Source organism: Jaculus jaculus, chromosome 4 (assembly GCF_020740685.1).
Source record: "Jaculus jaculus isolate mJacJac1 chromosome 4, mJacJac1.mat.Y.cur, whole genome shotgun sequence".
Lineage (NCBI taxonomy): Eukaryota > Metazoa > Chordata > Mammalia > Rodentia > Dipodidae > Jaculus > Jaculus jaculus.
Window position 1 is genome coordinate 132,509,700 of NC_059105.1, and position 13,778 is coordinate 132,523,477.

A 13,778-nucleotide genomic window follows, 5' to 3' on the forward strand; every position below is an offset into this window, starting at 1 on the left:
AAAGCCTGATGGCCCAAGTTCAATTCCCCAGTACTCATGTTAAGCCAGATGTGCAAAGTGGCATGTGCGTCTGGCAGGAAGCCCTGTCATGCCCAAACTCTCTCTCTGCCTCTTTCAGCTATCTCTCTCAAATTAGTAAAATATTAAAAAAATAAAATAAAAAAGAAGGGTTGGAGAGATTGCTGAGCAGTTAAGGCTCTTGCCTATGAAACCTAAGATCCCAGGTTTGATTCCCCAGTATGCACATAAGCCAGATGCACAAGGTGGCACATGTGTCTGGAATTTATTTGCAGTGGCTGGAGGCCCTAGTACATCCATTCTCTCTATTTCCCTGCCTGTCTCATAAATAAATAAATAATTTTTTTAAAAAAAAGAAAAGAGAAAATGTAAAACTACAGGGGTTGAAAAACAGATCAGTGGTGGCAGGAATTAGTAGTGGTAGGTGGATTGACTTCAAAGGGATTTTCTTAGGAGAGTGTGTCTTCATTGTTACAATGTACATAGTTGCAATACAACTATATGCAATTGTCAAATGCAGAGCTGTGCACTAAAGTGATAAATTTTACTGTATGTAAGTGCCTCAAAGAGCTTAAATTTTATTATTTGTCCAACATTTTTGTTGTTGCTTTTTATTTTTTATATTTATTTGACAGAAAGAGAGAGAATGGGCATGTCAGGGCCTCCAGCCATTGCAAACAAACTCTAGATGTATATGCCCCCTTGTGCATCTGGCTAACATGGGTCCTGGGGAATCGGACCTGGGTCCTTCAGCTTTGCAGGCAAACGCTTTAACCGCTAAGCCATCCCTTCAGCCCATGGTGGTGTTTTTCACTGTAGGGTCTCACTCTAACCCAGATTGATCTGTAATTCACTATGAAGTCTCAGGTTGTCCTCAAACTCATAGAGATCCTCCTACCTCAGCCTCCTACATTCTGGAATTAAAGGCATGTGTTACCAAGCCCAGCAGAGAGGGAGGGAATGAATAGGCACACCAGGGCCTCTAGCTGCTGCAAACAAACTCCATACCACATGCACCACTTTGTGCATCTGGCTTTACGTGGGTACTGGGGAATCAAACTCCTGGTTGGTCATTAGACTTTATGGCCAAGCACCTTAACCACTGAGCTATCTCTCCAGCCCCAACATTTTTGTTTTTTGAGGTAGAGTCTTAACTCTAGCCAAGTCTGACCTGGAACTCACTCTAGCCCCAGGCTGGACTCAAACTCATCAATCCTTTTACCTCAGCATTCTGAGTACTATGATTAAAGGTGTGTGCCACCATTCTCAGCAAAAAGTCTAAATTTTAAAGAACAAAAATAAAATTACTTTCAAATTTTAAAAATATGCCATAGTGAGCCAGGCATGGTGGCACACACCTTTAATCCCAGCACTTGGGAGGCAGAGGTAGGAGGATCTCCATGAGTTTGAGGCCACCTTGAGACTACATGGTGAATCCCCAGGTCAACCAGGGCCAGAGCAAGACCCTACCTCGAAACCCCCCCAAAAAAAAAATAATAATAAATAAAAATGCCATAGTGCATAGCTTCTGTTGATGATTTTATAACTTAATTTTTGTTCTTCATATTATAGTTTGCTGGAGGTATTTATTCCAGGCTGGAAGCTCAGATCAAAGCCTCAGTACCAGTCAGTGCACGGCAAAACAGCTCAGACAAAAACATGAGGTAAATCAACAGAAAATATCTCAGGATGTCCTGGCTTTGAAGGATAAATCATATGAAGCATAGCATGTAACTTTGGTTTCATTTTCTATAAAAGCTAGTGAGAATTGAATTTTATCTTAAAAATTAAAAAATTTAAAAGGTAATGAACACGTGAGGTTTAATATTTTTTACAGTTTCTGTTTATTGGGCCAGTTCTATTCTGAGTCAACTGATAAAAATGAAAGTTTCAGGGGTTGAGGATGTAGCTTAGAGATAAAGTACTTCAAGGCTCTAGGTTTGATCCTTAACCCAAGATGATGATGATGATGATGATGATTGCCACAGAGAAGCTCTGAATTAGCAAAATTTTTATATTATTCATAATTTATATATTATCACTTTATGTAAATCACTAGTCTTGTTCTTTATTTTCTCTTAGATGATGGATTAGACAGATGATATCTTTTTCTCTTGTTTGTTTTTTCAAGGAAGGGTCTCACTCTAGCCCAGAATGACCTAGAATTCACTATGTAGTCCCAGGCTGGCCTTGAACTCACAGCAATCCTCCTACCTCAGCCTCTCAAGTGCTAGGATTAAAGTTATGCGCCACCACGCCCCACTAGATCATTTCTTATGTAGTGTAGCCTTGTATTGCAAAGTCAAGGGTAGCACACTCAAGGGGTGAGAGTGGGCAATGGCCACAGAGACCTGTGTGTTCATCTACAATTATATAGGTTTTGTGTTATCTCTGGAACAATTAGCTTTCTTGACACTTTGTTCTGTCCAAATATTTGACAGAACTGTTTAGTTTGACCTTTACAGAGGTGACAATGTTGTGTCTTTGTTTCTTATTGGAAAGCCTTTTATTGTTCAGTAAGACCTTGTTGTTTTTTAATGAGAGAGACAGAATTGGCATACCAGGGCCTCCAACCACTGCAGTCAAACTCCGGATGAGTGAGCCACATTGTGCACATGTGCAACCTTGTGTGCTTACATCTGGCTTACGTGGGACCTGGAATGTCAAACATGGGTCCTTAGGCTTTGTAAGCAAGTATCTTAACCTCTAAGCCATCTCTCCAGCCCAGTAATATCTTATTTAATAAAATACAACATAGGTTTTGTCATCTTTTTCATCACAAATATTCTATTAGAAATTAATGGTTACTGAGATTGGAATTTAATATTAGAGATATTAATGCCATATATGTAATTCTGAAATCTACACAACTCAGAAAGTCAAAAGCTTTTCTATATGTTTGTATCAATTCCAACTTAAACTGTGCTGCTGGGATGATAGTTATTGCTTCACTGAAGAAACATTAATGCACTTCATTACAAGGCGCTGGTCTAGATCCATACTATACAATATACATACCGTGTTAGTTCTCAAAAATATTTTTAAAATCTGAATTCCAAGCTACATCTCACTCCAAGAATTTTAGAAGATGCATAAAAACAACATTAAGTTTGATTAAATACTGATTGTCAAGTAAGCAACCTAAGGCAACAGGAACATCTTACTGTTCTGTAAGCAAATCTGACATTTTCTGTTTAAAATTCCAGGTCTAAAAGTCGTTTTGGTCAAGGGCGTCCTGCATAAAGCACTTTAAAATTTAAAAAGAGGGATGACACATCTTGGACATCAGAAATCGGCCACTTCTTGAAGATCTTCAGAACAATGACTTCTGTGTGTTTTATTACTCTTATAAGCCACATAAATCATAGTGTTAAGAGAAAAATATAACTAGGTTTTGTTAAAACCTAATTGTAAGTTGGGCATGGTAGTACACGCCTTTAATCCCAGCACTCGGGAGGCAAAGGTAGGAGGATCACCATGAGTTCAAGGCCACCCTGACACTACATAGTGAATTCCAAGTGAGCCTAGGCTAGAGTGAGACCCTACCTCGAAAAACCAAAAAAAAAAAAAAAAAAAAAAAAACCTAATTGTAAATATGAAATGTCTTATATAACTTTTGTATAATGTATAATTCTAGGCTACATAGAAGATAATTGCTTAAAATTTTTAATAGTTAAGAGTCCTAATATTTGTTGTTTGTTTAAGAGAGAAGAGATCTAAAGTGTACAGTGACTGAGTTCTTGTAAGACCTTAACAAATCAGGGGAACACAGTTGGTAGTGCTGCTGTGTTTAGGCAGTGATTGTCATTTGTCTTGGGCGTAGCACTGCAAGTACAGTTTGTATGGTGATATTTCCCATAGCACAGGTTTAAAGTTTGCATGAATGACAGAATGACAGATCATAAGGCTACATTTAGTGAAGTTTTAAGGTGACGTTAGTTCAATACTGTGTTGGGCAGGAGGATTTATTAGTTTCTTTTCAGTATTACTACATGGAAATACCAACTTCCAGCTTTTATTTTATTTTTTTAGGTTTTATTTTGTTTTGTTTTGTTTTTTGACATAAGGCTTCACTCTGGCCCAGACTGACCTGGAATTCACTATGTAGTCTCAGGGTGGCCTTGAACTCACAGTGATCCTCCTACCTCTGCCTCCCAAATGCTGGGATTAAAAGCATGTGCCACCATGCCTGGCTCTACTTATTTTTAGTTTTTGGTGTTTATCGCTTGGTTATTTGAGCTGGAATTACTGATCATTACATCTTTCCTCTGTGAATTTAGTGCCATTTAGAACTTGTTAAAATTGCTGGATGTGGTGGTGTATGCCTTTAATTCCAGCACTAGGGAGGTAGAGGTAGGAGGATCACTGTGAGTTTGAGGCCACCCTGAGACTACACAGTGAATTCCAGGTCAGCATGGGTTAGAGTGAAATCCTACCTCAAAAACAAACAAAAAAAAATTGTTAAAATAGCCATTAATAGTTGTTGTAGGATAGTAAATTATTTCTGTTATATGAAGCATTCATAATACAGTTCTCAGGGTTCTAAGACCCATCCAGATTGCTACAGCCAATTCAAATAGTCTTTTCAAATTTATGGTTACTAGTTAATTTAGAGATGTCTAAAAAATATCTCAAATTAATACATTAGATGGGTAAAAACTACATATCTTCAAGAAAAATTAAAAAGTCTATTTAATATATCATGTATTAATTTTTCTAACCAGGCAGAAAAGATTACTCAGGGAGATTTTGTTCCACTCTGCAAGCATTTAATAAATTATATGTGGAAATGGCTTATGTGTAGGTCTCAGAAAAACTGTAAAGATGTACTGTTTCTATTTTTAGTCTTCATTTGCCTTATAATTAAAATGTCTCCACATTATTCAGAGAACAGACTGATAATGTGTGACAAAATATGTTTCTTTTGAAATGTTCAAGTGTTATACTCAATTTACACATAGAGAAATCATTATTTTTCTTATATATTTTAGTTGCTATATGAAGCTAGCCATTGTTTGATTTTATAAGTTTTTGAACATCTGTTTGGAAATTTTGTTCCAATATATATTTGTTTCAGTTATCTGAAGCTTTAGAAATAGATTATGCCATATTTATTTTCAACAGAAAATGTTTTGTAAATTATTTGTAAGTCCTTTTAAATATCAATCTTATTGTTAGTTACTATATTTTCTCATAAAAGAATTTGGTTTGATACATGTAAACAGGGCTGTGATAACTGTAATTAGAAGAGGAAAATATGTTCTTTTGATTTTTTTATTGTGCCTTTTTATTGACAGTTTTCATCTTGAACACAATATAATTTGATGGTCCTTCCCTCCAGTATCTTACCACATCCCATCCCTCCTGCTGAACTCTTCTGCACCTTCAAAGTTCCCCTTCCATTTTAATGTCTTTTCAAAAAAAAAAAATTGCCCATCTCCATCAGCCATGTCAAAATGTTGATGAGCTGAATGAATATTGTGGTAACAACAGTTGCTGTGTTGTCATGAGGCGATGAACATGAGGTCAGAAGATATTGTCCCAAAGCCCTCTTCTGTCTCCTCTGGCTGTTAACATTCTTTCTGCCCCTGAGCCTTAAAGGCTGTGATCAGGATATCTTATTTAGCACCAAGCACTCAACCATCATTTATTCTTAGCACTTTGCCCAGTTTGGATCTCTCTTGTAGTCACAATCATCTGCAAAAAGAAGCTTCTCTGACCAGAGGTGAGAGCAACACTAGTCTATAACATAAACATGGAAAGGGTATTTAATGGGTTCAACATGTCCTTTTAGTCAACCAGCAGTACTGGCTTCCCCACTAGGGTCCATCTTTTATTCTTACCTGATGGGGAAAGTGCAAATTGATCTTCCCCTGAGTGGACTGTATCACTAAGTGGACTTTTTATTACTGTATGTCCATGGCACATGGCACAGGTACTAACAGAATTTTACTCAGACAATAGCATTTCTTTTACCAACTTATTTAGATGTTTCACCATACATTAATTCTGAATTCTTATTTCTTTAGTTGAAGTAAATGTTAATGGCAAAAATTGTTGGAAAAGTCCTTTTATCTGAGTCATTCCATCATCTTCAGAGAATGTCTAGAATGCTCTAAACCCCACAGGTTTTCTTGGAAAATTAGCTCTGTTCAGAAGGGAAATGTTTAAATTTCAAGATTATAATACTGAGCATCGTGGCACATGCCTATAATCCCAGCACTTGGAGGACTGCCTAGGAGAATATCATGTTCAAGGTCAACTTGCAATATACAGCAGACCCTGCATCCCCTTCATCTCCAAACAAAGGTTATTTTCAGTAAAGTTATCAATAAAACATTTAAGGGTTGAGTTATTACAGAGGGGCTGGAGGTAAATCTCACTAATAGGGCCTTTATGTAGCATGCAGAGGACCCAGGGTTTGAGCCCCAGCAACACACAAAAGAGTGAAAAGACTTCAGATAGCATCTGGAAACAGTGCTGATGGCATACACTGTCATTATGTTTGTGATGTTTCTTATAATGTTTAGTCAGTATTGGGAGATATGCTAATTGCTTTGGAAAATGAGGCTGAAGCTTAGCCACACTTAACCTGCTGATGTTTTTTCTTTAATAATCTGATGATAAATTTTAATAAACATAAAGGAGCCATTTGTCTGTAAGCCTGAGAATAATTCTCCACCTGACTGGTGTCTACCACTGAGTAGTGGCTGCACGCCTCCCTGCAAGAAAGCCCTAGAACACCTGCTCAGCACACTGCCAAGGGCCAACTGTCCTACTCTCCCCAAAGTCAGACCACGAGCAGGCTGAGAATATGTGGGATTATTGCAAAAGTTGGTAAAGCAGCTAATAGAGCTAAAAAAGTATCACAGTACTTTCTGGCTGATGTTAATCCCTCCACAAATACCTATTGTTTCACTGCTATTAGGCCAGGCATAGTGGCACACACCTTTAATCCGAGCAGAGGTAGGAGGATCACTGGGTTTGAGGCCACCCTGAGACTAATAGTGAAATACAGGTCATCCTGGGCTAGAGTAAGACCCTACCTTGAAAAACCAAACCAAAAAAAAATGAAAAATAGCTTTAAATTATTTAAGATGAACATTTGATGTCTCTCTTCCTACAATCTGAATTGCTGAGATGTATGAATACAGATACTCTTTGCTTGACCATTTTTGTAATCAGAACCTTATGGGTCCATCTACTAACCACTTGGTCAAGACCCTCTCCCTTGCCCAATAATGGATTTATCCTCCATGTCTAATCTGAATTTTCATTTTATCCTGCTGGTGATATCTGCTCACTGGCCTGTCGTCAGCAAGGATCTTAATTCATTTTAGCCAGAATCCTCCTGCCCCACATGTTTTTTCTAGTTGTCCATGCACTGAGCCAACATTGCACTTGGACTGTATAAATTCACACTTGTCATGCTGTATTCATAGTTGAGCCCATTTTCTTCACCACAATGCCCCATTGCTGTGATCCCATTACTGTGGTCCTGAGTAATGTCTTCCTGTTATGCTTTAACAAGTATCATTATTTCTTTTTAAATATTTTTAGTTTATTTTTATTTATTGAGAGCGACAGACAGAGAGAGAGAGGCAGATAGAGAGAATGGCACGCCAGGACCTCCAACCACTGCAAACAAACTTCAGATGCATGCACCTCCTTGTGCATCTGGCTAATTTGGGTCCTGGGGATTTGAGCCTCAAACTGGGGTCCTTCATAGGCAAGCACTTAACTGCTAAGCCATTTCTCCAGCCCCTTTTAAAATATTTTTTTAATTTATTTGAGAGAGAGAGCACCAGGGCCTCCTGCCCCTTCATAAAAACTTCAGATGCATATGGCACTTTGTGTGTCTGGTTTTACATTGGTACTAGAGAATCAAACCCTGGTCAATAGACTTTGAAAAAAAAAAGTGTCTTTAACCACTGAGCCCTCTCTCTAGCCCAATATGTATGTGTGGATCAAGAAATAAGGTACTGGTCTGGAGAGATGGCTTACTGGTTAAGCACTTGCCTGTGAAGCCTAAGGACCCTGATTCGAGGCTCGATTCCCCAGGACCCACGTTAGCCAGATGCATCTGGAGTTTGTTTGCAGTGGCTGGGAGCCCTGGCACACCCATTCTCTCTTGTCTACCTTCCTATTCCTGTATATTTCTCTCTCTCAAATAAATAAATAAAATATTTTTAAAAAAGAAAGAAGGTACCGAAATATGATGGCTGTATGTGATATCATTTGGGATTTTAAAAACATATTAGGGGGCTGAAGAGATGGCTTAGCAGTTAAGGTGTTTGCCGATGAAGCCAAAGGACCCAGGTTCAATTCCCCAGGACCCACATAAGCCAGATGTACAAGGTGGCACATGCATCTGGAATTCATTTGCAGTGGCTAAAGGCCTTGGCATGCCAATTCTCTCTCTCCCTCTTTCTGTCTCATATAAATAAATCATATTAAGTCTCGTAAAGTAAACATTTGTAGAAAGAGGTAGAGAATAGTGTTTCTTGATATGTAGTGGTATCCTGTGTTATTGTCAGAGGCTTACATGAGGAGGAACTCATCCACAGCATTGGTCTTTCAGCAGCCCTTCTAAGATGTATCTCCTCTTTGAGAAAATACAGCTAGCTTTGCTTTTACTATTTGAATGATAAATATTGTAGTTTGATTAGGCTAGTTCTTACCAAACTAAAGGGGTGATGATCCTAGTAGTCCCTATTGGTTGGCTTTGTGTATGTTGACAATGACGGGTTCTCTTTACATGGTATCTTTTTTAGCCTCCAAAATAGGTATTGCCCCATTTTACCCGGTGAAAGCAAGGGAAGCTAGTTCACTTCCAGAGGTGCTAGCCTTGCTTATCTAAGTGCCTACTTAACATTTGTGCTTGGGATACCTGTCAGCACCTCCAATTTAATATAATTGTACAATAATTTTCTCATTGCTGTGACTGAATTCTTGACAAGAAGCAACTTAAGGCAAGAAGGTTTATTTCGGCTTACAGTTCAAGAGGAGAGAGTCCGTCATGGTGGGGAAGGAGGGCGAAGCACACACAGTGCCTTGGTGTTCTCCCACGGTGAGGAAGCAGCATGCGATGGGTGCTGTTGTTTAGCACCCTCCTTTTTATACAGCCCAGGGAGTGGTGCCACCCAGTGTTAGTGTAGGTCCTCCCACCTCATTATCCTTATCTAGAGAACCACTGAAAGACATCAGAAGATTTGTTTCAGAGCAGGAGAGATGGCTCAGTACTTAAAGGCAGTTACTTGGAAAGCCTGATGGTCCAGGTTCAATTCCCCTGTACTCACATAAAGCCAGATGCACAAAGTGGCATTGGCATGTAGAGTTCGTTTGCAGTGGCAGGAGGCCCTGGCATGATGACTATTCTCTCTCATTTATAAATAAGTACTTTTTTAAAATTTTTTATTTATTTATTTGAGAGCGACAGACACAGAGAAAGACAGACAGAGGGAGAGAGAGAGAATGGGCGCGCCAGGGCTTCCAGCCTCTGCAAATGAACTCCAGACACGTGCGCCCCTTGTGCATCTGGCTAACGTGGGACCTGGGGAACCGAGCCTCGAACCGGGGTCCTTAGGCTTCACAGGCAAGCACTTAACCGCTAAGCCATCTCTCCAGCCCAAATAAGTACTTTTTTAAGAAAAGATATGTTGGTAGCTACAAATGATTGGACTTCTGTGTGAGTAGGAATACTCAGTAGCAGAGGCCAGTAAGCTACAAAGGGAATAGGAGAGGAGGGAGGGGGCACTTAATAGGATGATATTGTATATATGTAAGTAGAAGAACAGATTAATGGGGGTGAAAAGGCCTAAGTGAGGTCAGGGGAAGAGATCAAGTAAAGGAAAGGTGGAGAGAGGGCTAATCAAAATCTAAGAGGATATAAAGAAGTCATACAGAAACTTACTTTTTGTAAAAATATATTTCATTTATTTATTTATTTATTTATTTATTTATTTATTTATTTATTTATTTGAGACAGAAAGGCAGAGAGAGAGAGACAGAGAGGGCACACCAGGGCCTCCAGCCACTGTAAACAAACTCCAGACGCATGCACCCCCTTGTGCATCTGGCTTACATGGGTCCTAGAGAATTGAACCACTCCTTAACCACTAAGCCATCTCTCCAGCCCTGGAAACCTACTTTTATGGGCAATGTAACACTAGTAGCCATAGATTGTTACTAGAAAATTTTCAGTGCCAGGGATGGGATGCCTTCCAGTGAGTTGTTGGCCAGGGAGGCCCCTGATGCCCCCAAAACATTACAGGCCATTGTTGAGGCCCTTGGTTTCCCACCAGGAATAGAAAGACCCTATTGCTGAAGATTCCATATACTTAGGCTGCAAAGTCACTGAGAAATCCTGCTGGAGCTGAGCTGAAAATCTCCATGTAGACCAGCTGACAGAAAGCTGGAAGAAACCATTCTTCATGCAGTTCAATAGGAGAGAAAGAAATCAGCAGTGAAGATAGCCAACAGTGGACACTCTAAGCCTTCTATTTGGCCAGCAAGACCAATGAGCCAATGGGTGCAATAGTGGCACATCTGTTATAGGGAAACCAACAGCCCTCTAATTTGACTGGAGGTCTGCTCCATGGGAGGGAATACATCCCTGATACTGAAAACCTAAAACAGGGGTAGTTATGAGCCCCAGGGGTATAACTTCTGTTGGTGTCTAGCTAAATGTATATACTATGCTCACCAAACTGCCCAGTGAGCACTTCTTTTAACGTTTGCACCTATATTTTAATGCTACTCTCACTTTTGGGTCGAGAAGCTTCTCTTTTCATATGGCAGTGACCTTGGGATGACTCAGAAGGCACTATGGTGCTGAGAAATGACAGAAGAGTGTTCAGCACTGAAACATCTCTATCACACCTTCCAAGGTGCAGGGTCCATTGCAGAAGAGGTGGCAGAGAGAATGTAAGAGCCAAAGGAAGGCTCTTCCAGACACAAAATGGCCTGGATATCCATTACCTCACAGTGCACTACCTACATGAGACTGTCATAATAGGAGGTAAAAGATCATGTTATCAAAAGAGAGACTGATTGAGAAGGGGAGGGGATATGATGGAGAGTGGAGTTTCAAAGGGTAAAGTGGGGAGGGGGGAGGAAGGGAATTACCATGGGATATTGTTTACGATTATGGAAGTTGTCAATAAAAAAATTAATAAAATAGAATGTGTTGTGGGACTGGAGAGATGGCTTAGTGGTTAAGATGTTGACTGCAAAGCTAAAGGACCCAGGTTTAACTCCCCAGGATCCACGTAAGCCAGATGCTCAAGATGGTGCATGTGTCTGGAGTTGTTTACAGAGGCTGGAGGCCATGGCGTGCCCATTCTCTCTATCTGCCTCTCTAATAAATAAGAAACATATTGTGAGCCAGGTGTAGTGGTGCACGCCTTTAATCCCAGCAGAGGTGGGATCACCATGAGTTTGAGGCCACCCTGAGACTACATAGTGAGTTGCAGGTCAGCCTGGGCTATAGTGAGAACCTACCTCAAAAAATAAAAAGTGGGGGCTGGAGAGATGGCGTAGCGGTTAAGCGCTCGCCTGTGAAGCCTAAGGACCCCGGTTCGAGGCTCGGTTCCCCAGGTCCCACGTTAGCCAGATGCACAAGGGGGCGCACGCATCTGGAGTTCATTTGCAGAGGCTGGAAGCCCGGGCGCTCCCATTCTCTCTCTCTCTCCCTCTACCTGTCTTTCTCTCTGTGTCTGTCGCTCTCAAATAAATAAATAAAATTTTAAAAATATTTAAAAAATTAAAAAAAAAGTGTTGTGTAAAAAAAAATGTGCCTGGGGAGATGGCGCAGCAGTTACAGGTGCTTGTAAAGCCTACTGGGGCGAGGGCTTAATTCTGCAGCCACCCACACAAAAGACAGGCACTGGACTGCAATGGAAAGAGACCCTGGCTCACCCATACACACACCCTTGCATGCAAATTATTTAAAAGAAAACAATTTGAACATTGTGGCCCATTCCTAGAATCCGAGAACCCAGGAGTGCAAGGAAAGCAGATTACCATGAATTCAGGACAGTCTACATAGTTCAGGACACCCTTGGCTACAGTCTGTCTCCAAAAAAAAAAAAAAAAAAAAGGCATGGTGGCATGCACCTTTAATCCAAGCACTTGGGAGGCAGAGGTAGGAGGATACATAGTGAATCCCAGGTTAGCCTGGGCTAAGTAAGACCCTACCTCGAAAAACTTAAAACACACACACACACACACACACACACACACAAAACAAAACATGAGCTGGTCTTGGTGGTGCACACAATCTCAGCATTCAAGAGGCTGAGGTGGGAGGATTGTGATGAGTTTGAGGCTAACCTGAGACTACATAGTGAAACTTCAGCACTGCTGTGTTGGACAAAGTTGCATGTCATTTAAAAGGGATTCAAGAGCTGGAGAGATTGCTCAGTGGTTAAGGCACTAGCCTGCAAAGTCTTACAACCCAGGTTAAATATCCCAGTACCCACGTAAAGCCAGATGTGCAATGTGGCATATGCATTTGGAGTTCTTTTGCAGCAGCTGGAGGACCTGGTGCACCCATTCATTCTCTCTCTCTGTCTCCCCTTGAAAAATAAAGGGATTCAGTTCCATTATTTGCTGGCTGGAGACTCATTTTTCTTCCATAAGTGGAGAACTCACCACATAAATACTATCAGTGACTATAGCTAAGAATATACACACTAAAGATTTCTCCAATGCATTTTAATTCCTGATATAGAATAATTCTGACAGTTGACAACATTTTTTTTGAAAATTTTTATTTATTTATTTTCTTGAAAGAGGGTGGGGAAAGGGAAAAAGAGCGAACATGGGCACACCAGGGCCTCTTGTCACTGCAGATAAACTCCAGATACATGTGGCCCTTTGTGCATCTGGTTTTATGTGAGTACTGAGGAATTAAACCCATGCTGCCAGGGTTTGAAAATATGCTCCTTTAGTGGCTGAACCATCTCCCCAGTTGACTAGGTTACTTATTGAAATTTTAATTTCTCTTATTTTTTTAACTTGAAAAAATCTGTTACAGAAAATTGCAGTACTTCAGCCTACCAACAGCTCCCCCCACTAGAAACCGTTGGGCGGGAGATATGGCTTAGCAGTTAAGGCATTTGTCAGAAGAGCCTAAAGATCCAGGTTTGATTCTCCAGTACCTAAGTAAACCAGCTGCACAAGGTGACACATGCATCTGGAGTTCATATGCAGTGGCGAGAGCCCCTGGTGTCCCCCTTTTTTCTCTCCCCCCGCTCTCTTCACCTCCTTTCCTCTTTCTTTCAAATAACTATTTTTTAAAATTTTTTTTCAGATATTCCATGTGCGTATAAAATATCTCCAATAGAACTTGAATGCTAGCCAGGGAGTCAAGACCAGTGAAAACAACATATCAGACTGGGGCTGGAGATAAGGCACTTTCTGCAAAGCCTAAGCACTCATGTTCACTCTCTACAGATCCCACATAAGCCAGACACACAAAGGTGATGCATGTGGAAGATCACACATGCCTACCAGGTGGTGCAAGCGTCTGGAGTTCGATTGCAAGTGGCTGAGGCCCTGGCATGCCAATTCTTTCTCCCTCCCCCCTCTCTCTCTCTAAAATAAAAATATTAAAACAATTTTTTAAATATCAGACTGAGCTGGGTGTGGTGGCACACCTCTTTAATCCCAGCCCTTGGGAGGCTGAGGTAGGAGATTTACTATGAGTTCAATGCCAACCTGAGACGACATAGTGAATTCCAAGTCAGCCTGTGCTG

At 40.5% G+C, this 13,778-nt stretch overlaps 1 protein-coding gene across 4 annotated transcripts in view; it reads left to right on the top strand.

Annotated features, from left to right (window-relative positions):
- Sanbr (SANT and BTB domain regulator of CSR) overlaps positions 1–3,551 on the top strand; it is an 88,672-nt gene extending 85,121 nt beyond the window's left edge. For all 4 annotated transcript variants that reach the window (XM_045148464.1, XM_045148462.1, XM_045148461.1 and 1 more), the window contains 2 exons: positions 1,591–1,682; positions 3,225–3,551. In XM_045148464.1, coding sequence (XP_045004399.1) covers positions 1,591–1,682; positions 3,225–3,261 — 129 coding nt within the window. In that variant the 3' untranslated portion in view covers positions 3,262–3,551. The remainder of the gene's footprint in view (positions 1–1,590; positions 1,683–3,224) is intronic.
- The last annotated feature ends 10,227 nt before the right edge of the window (positions 3,552–13,778 follow it).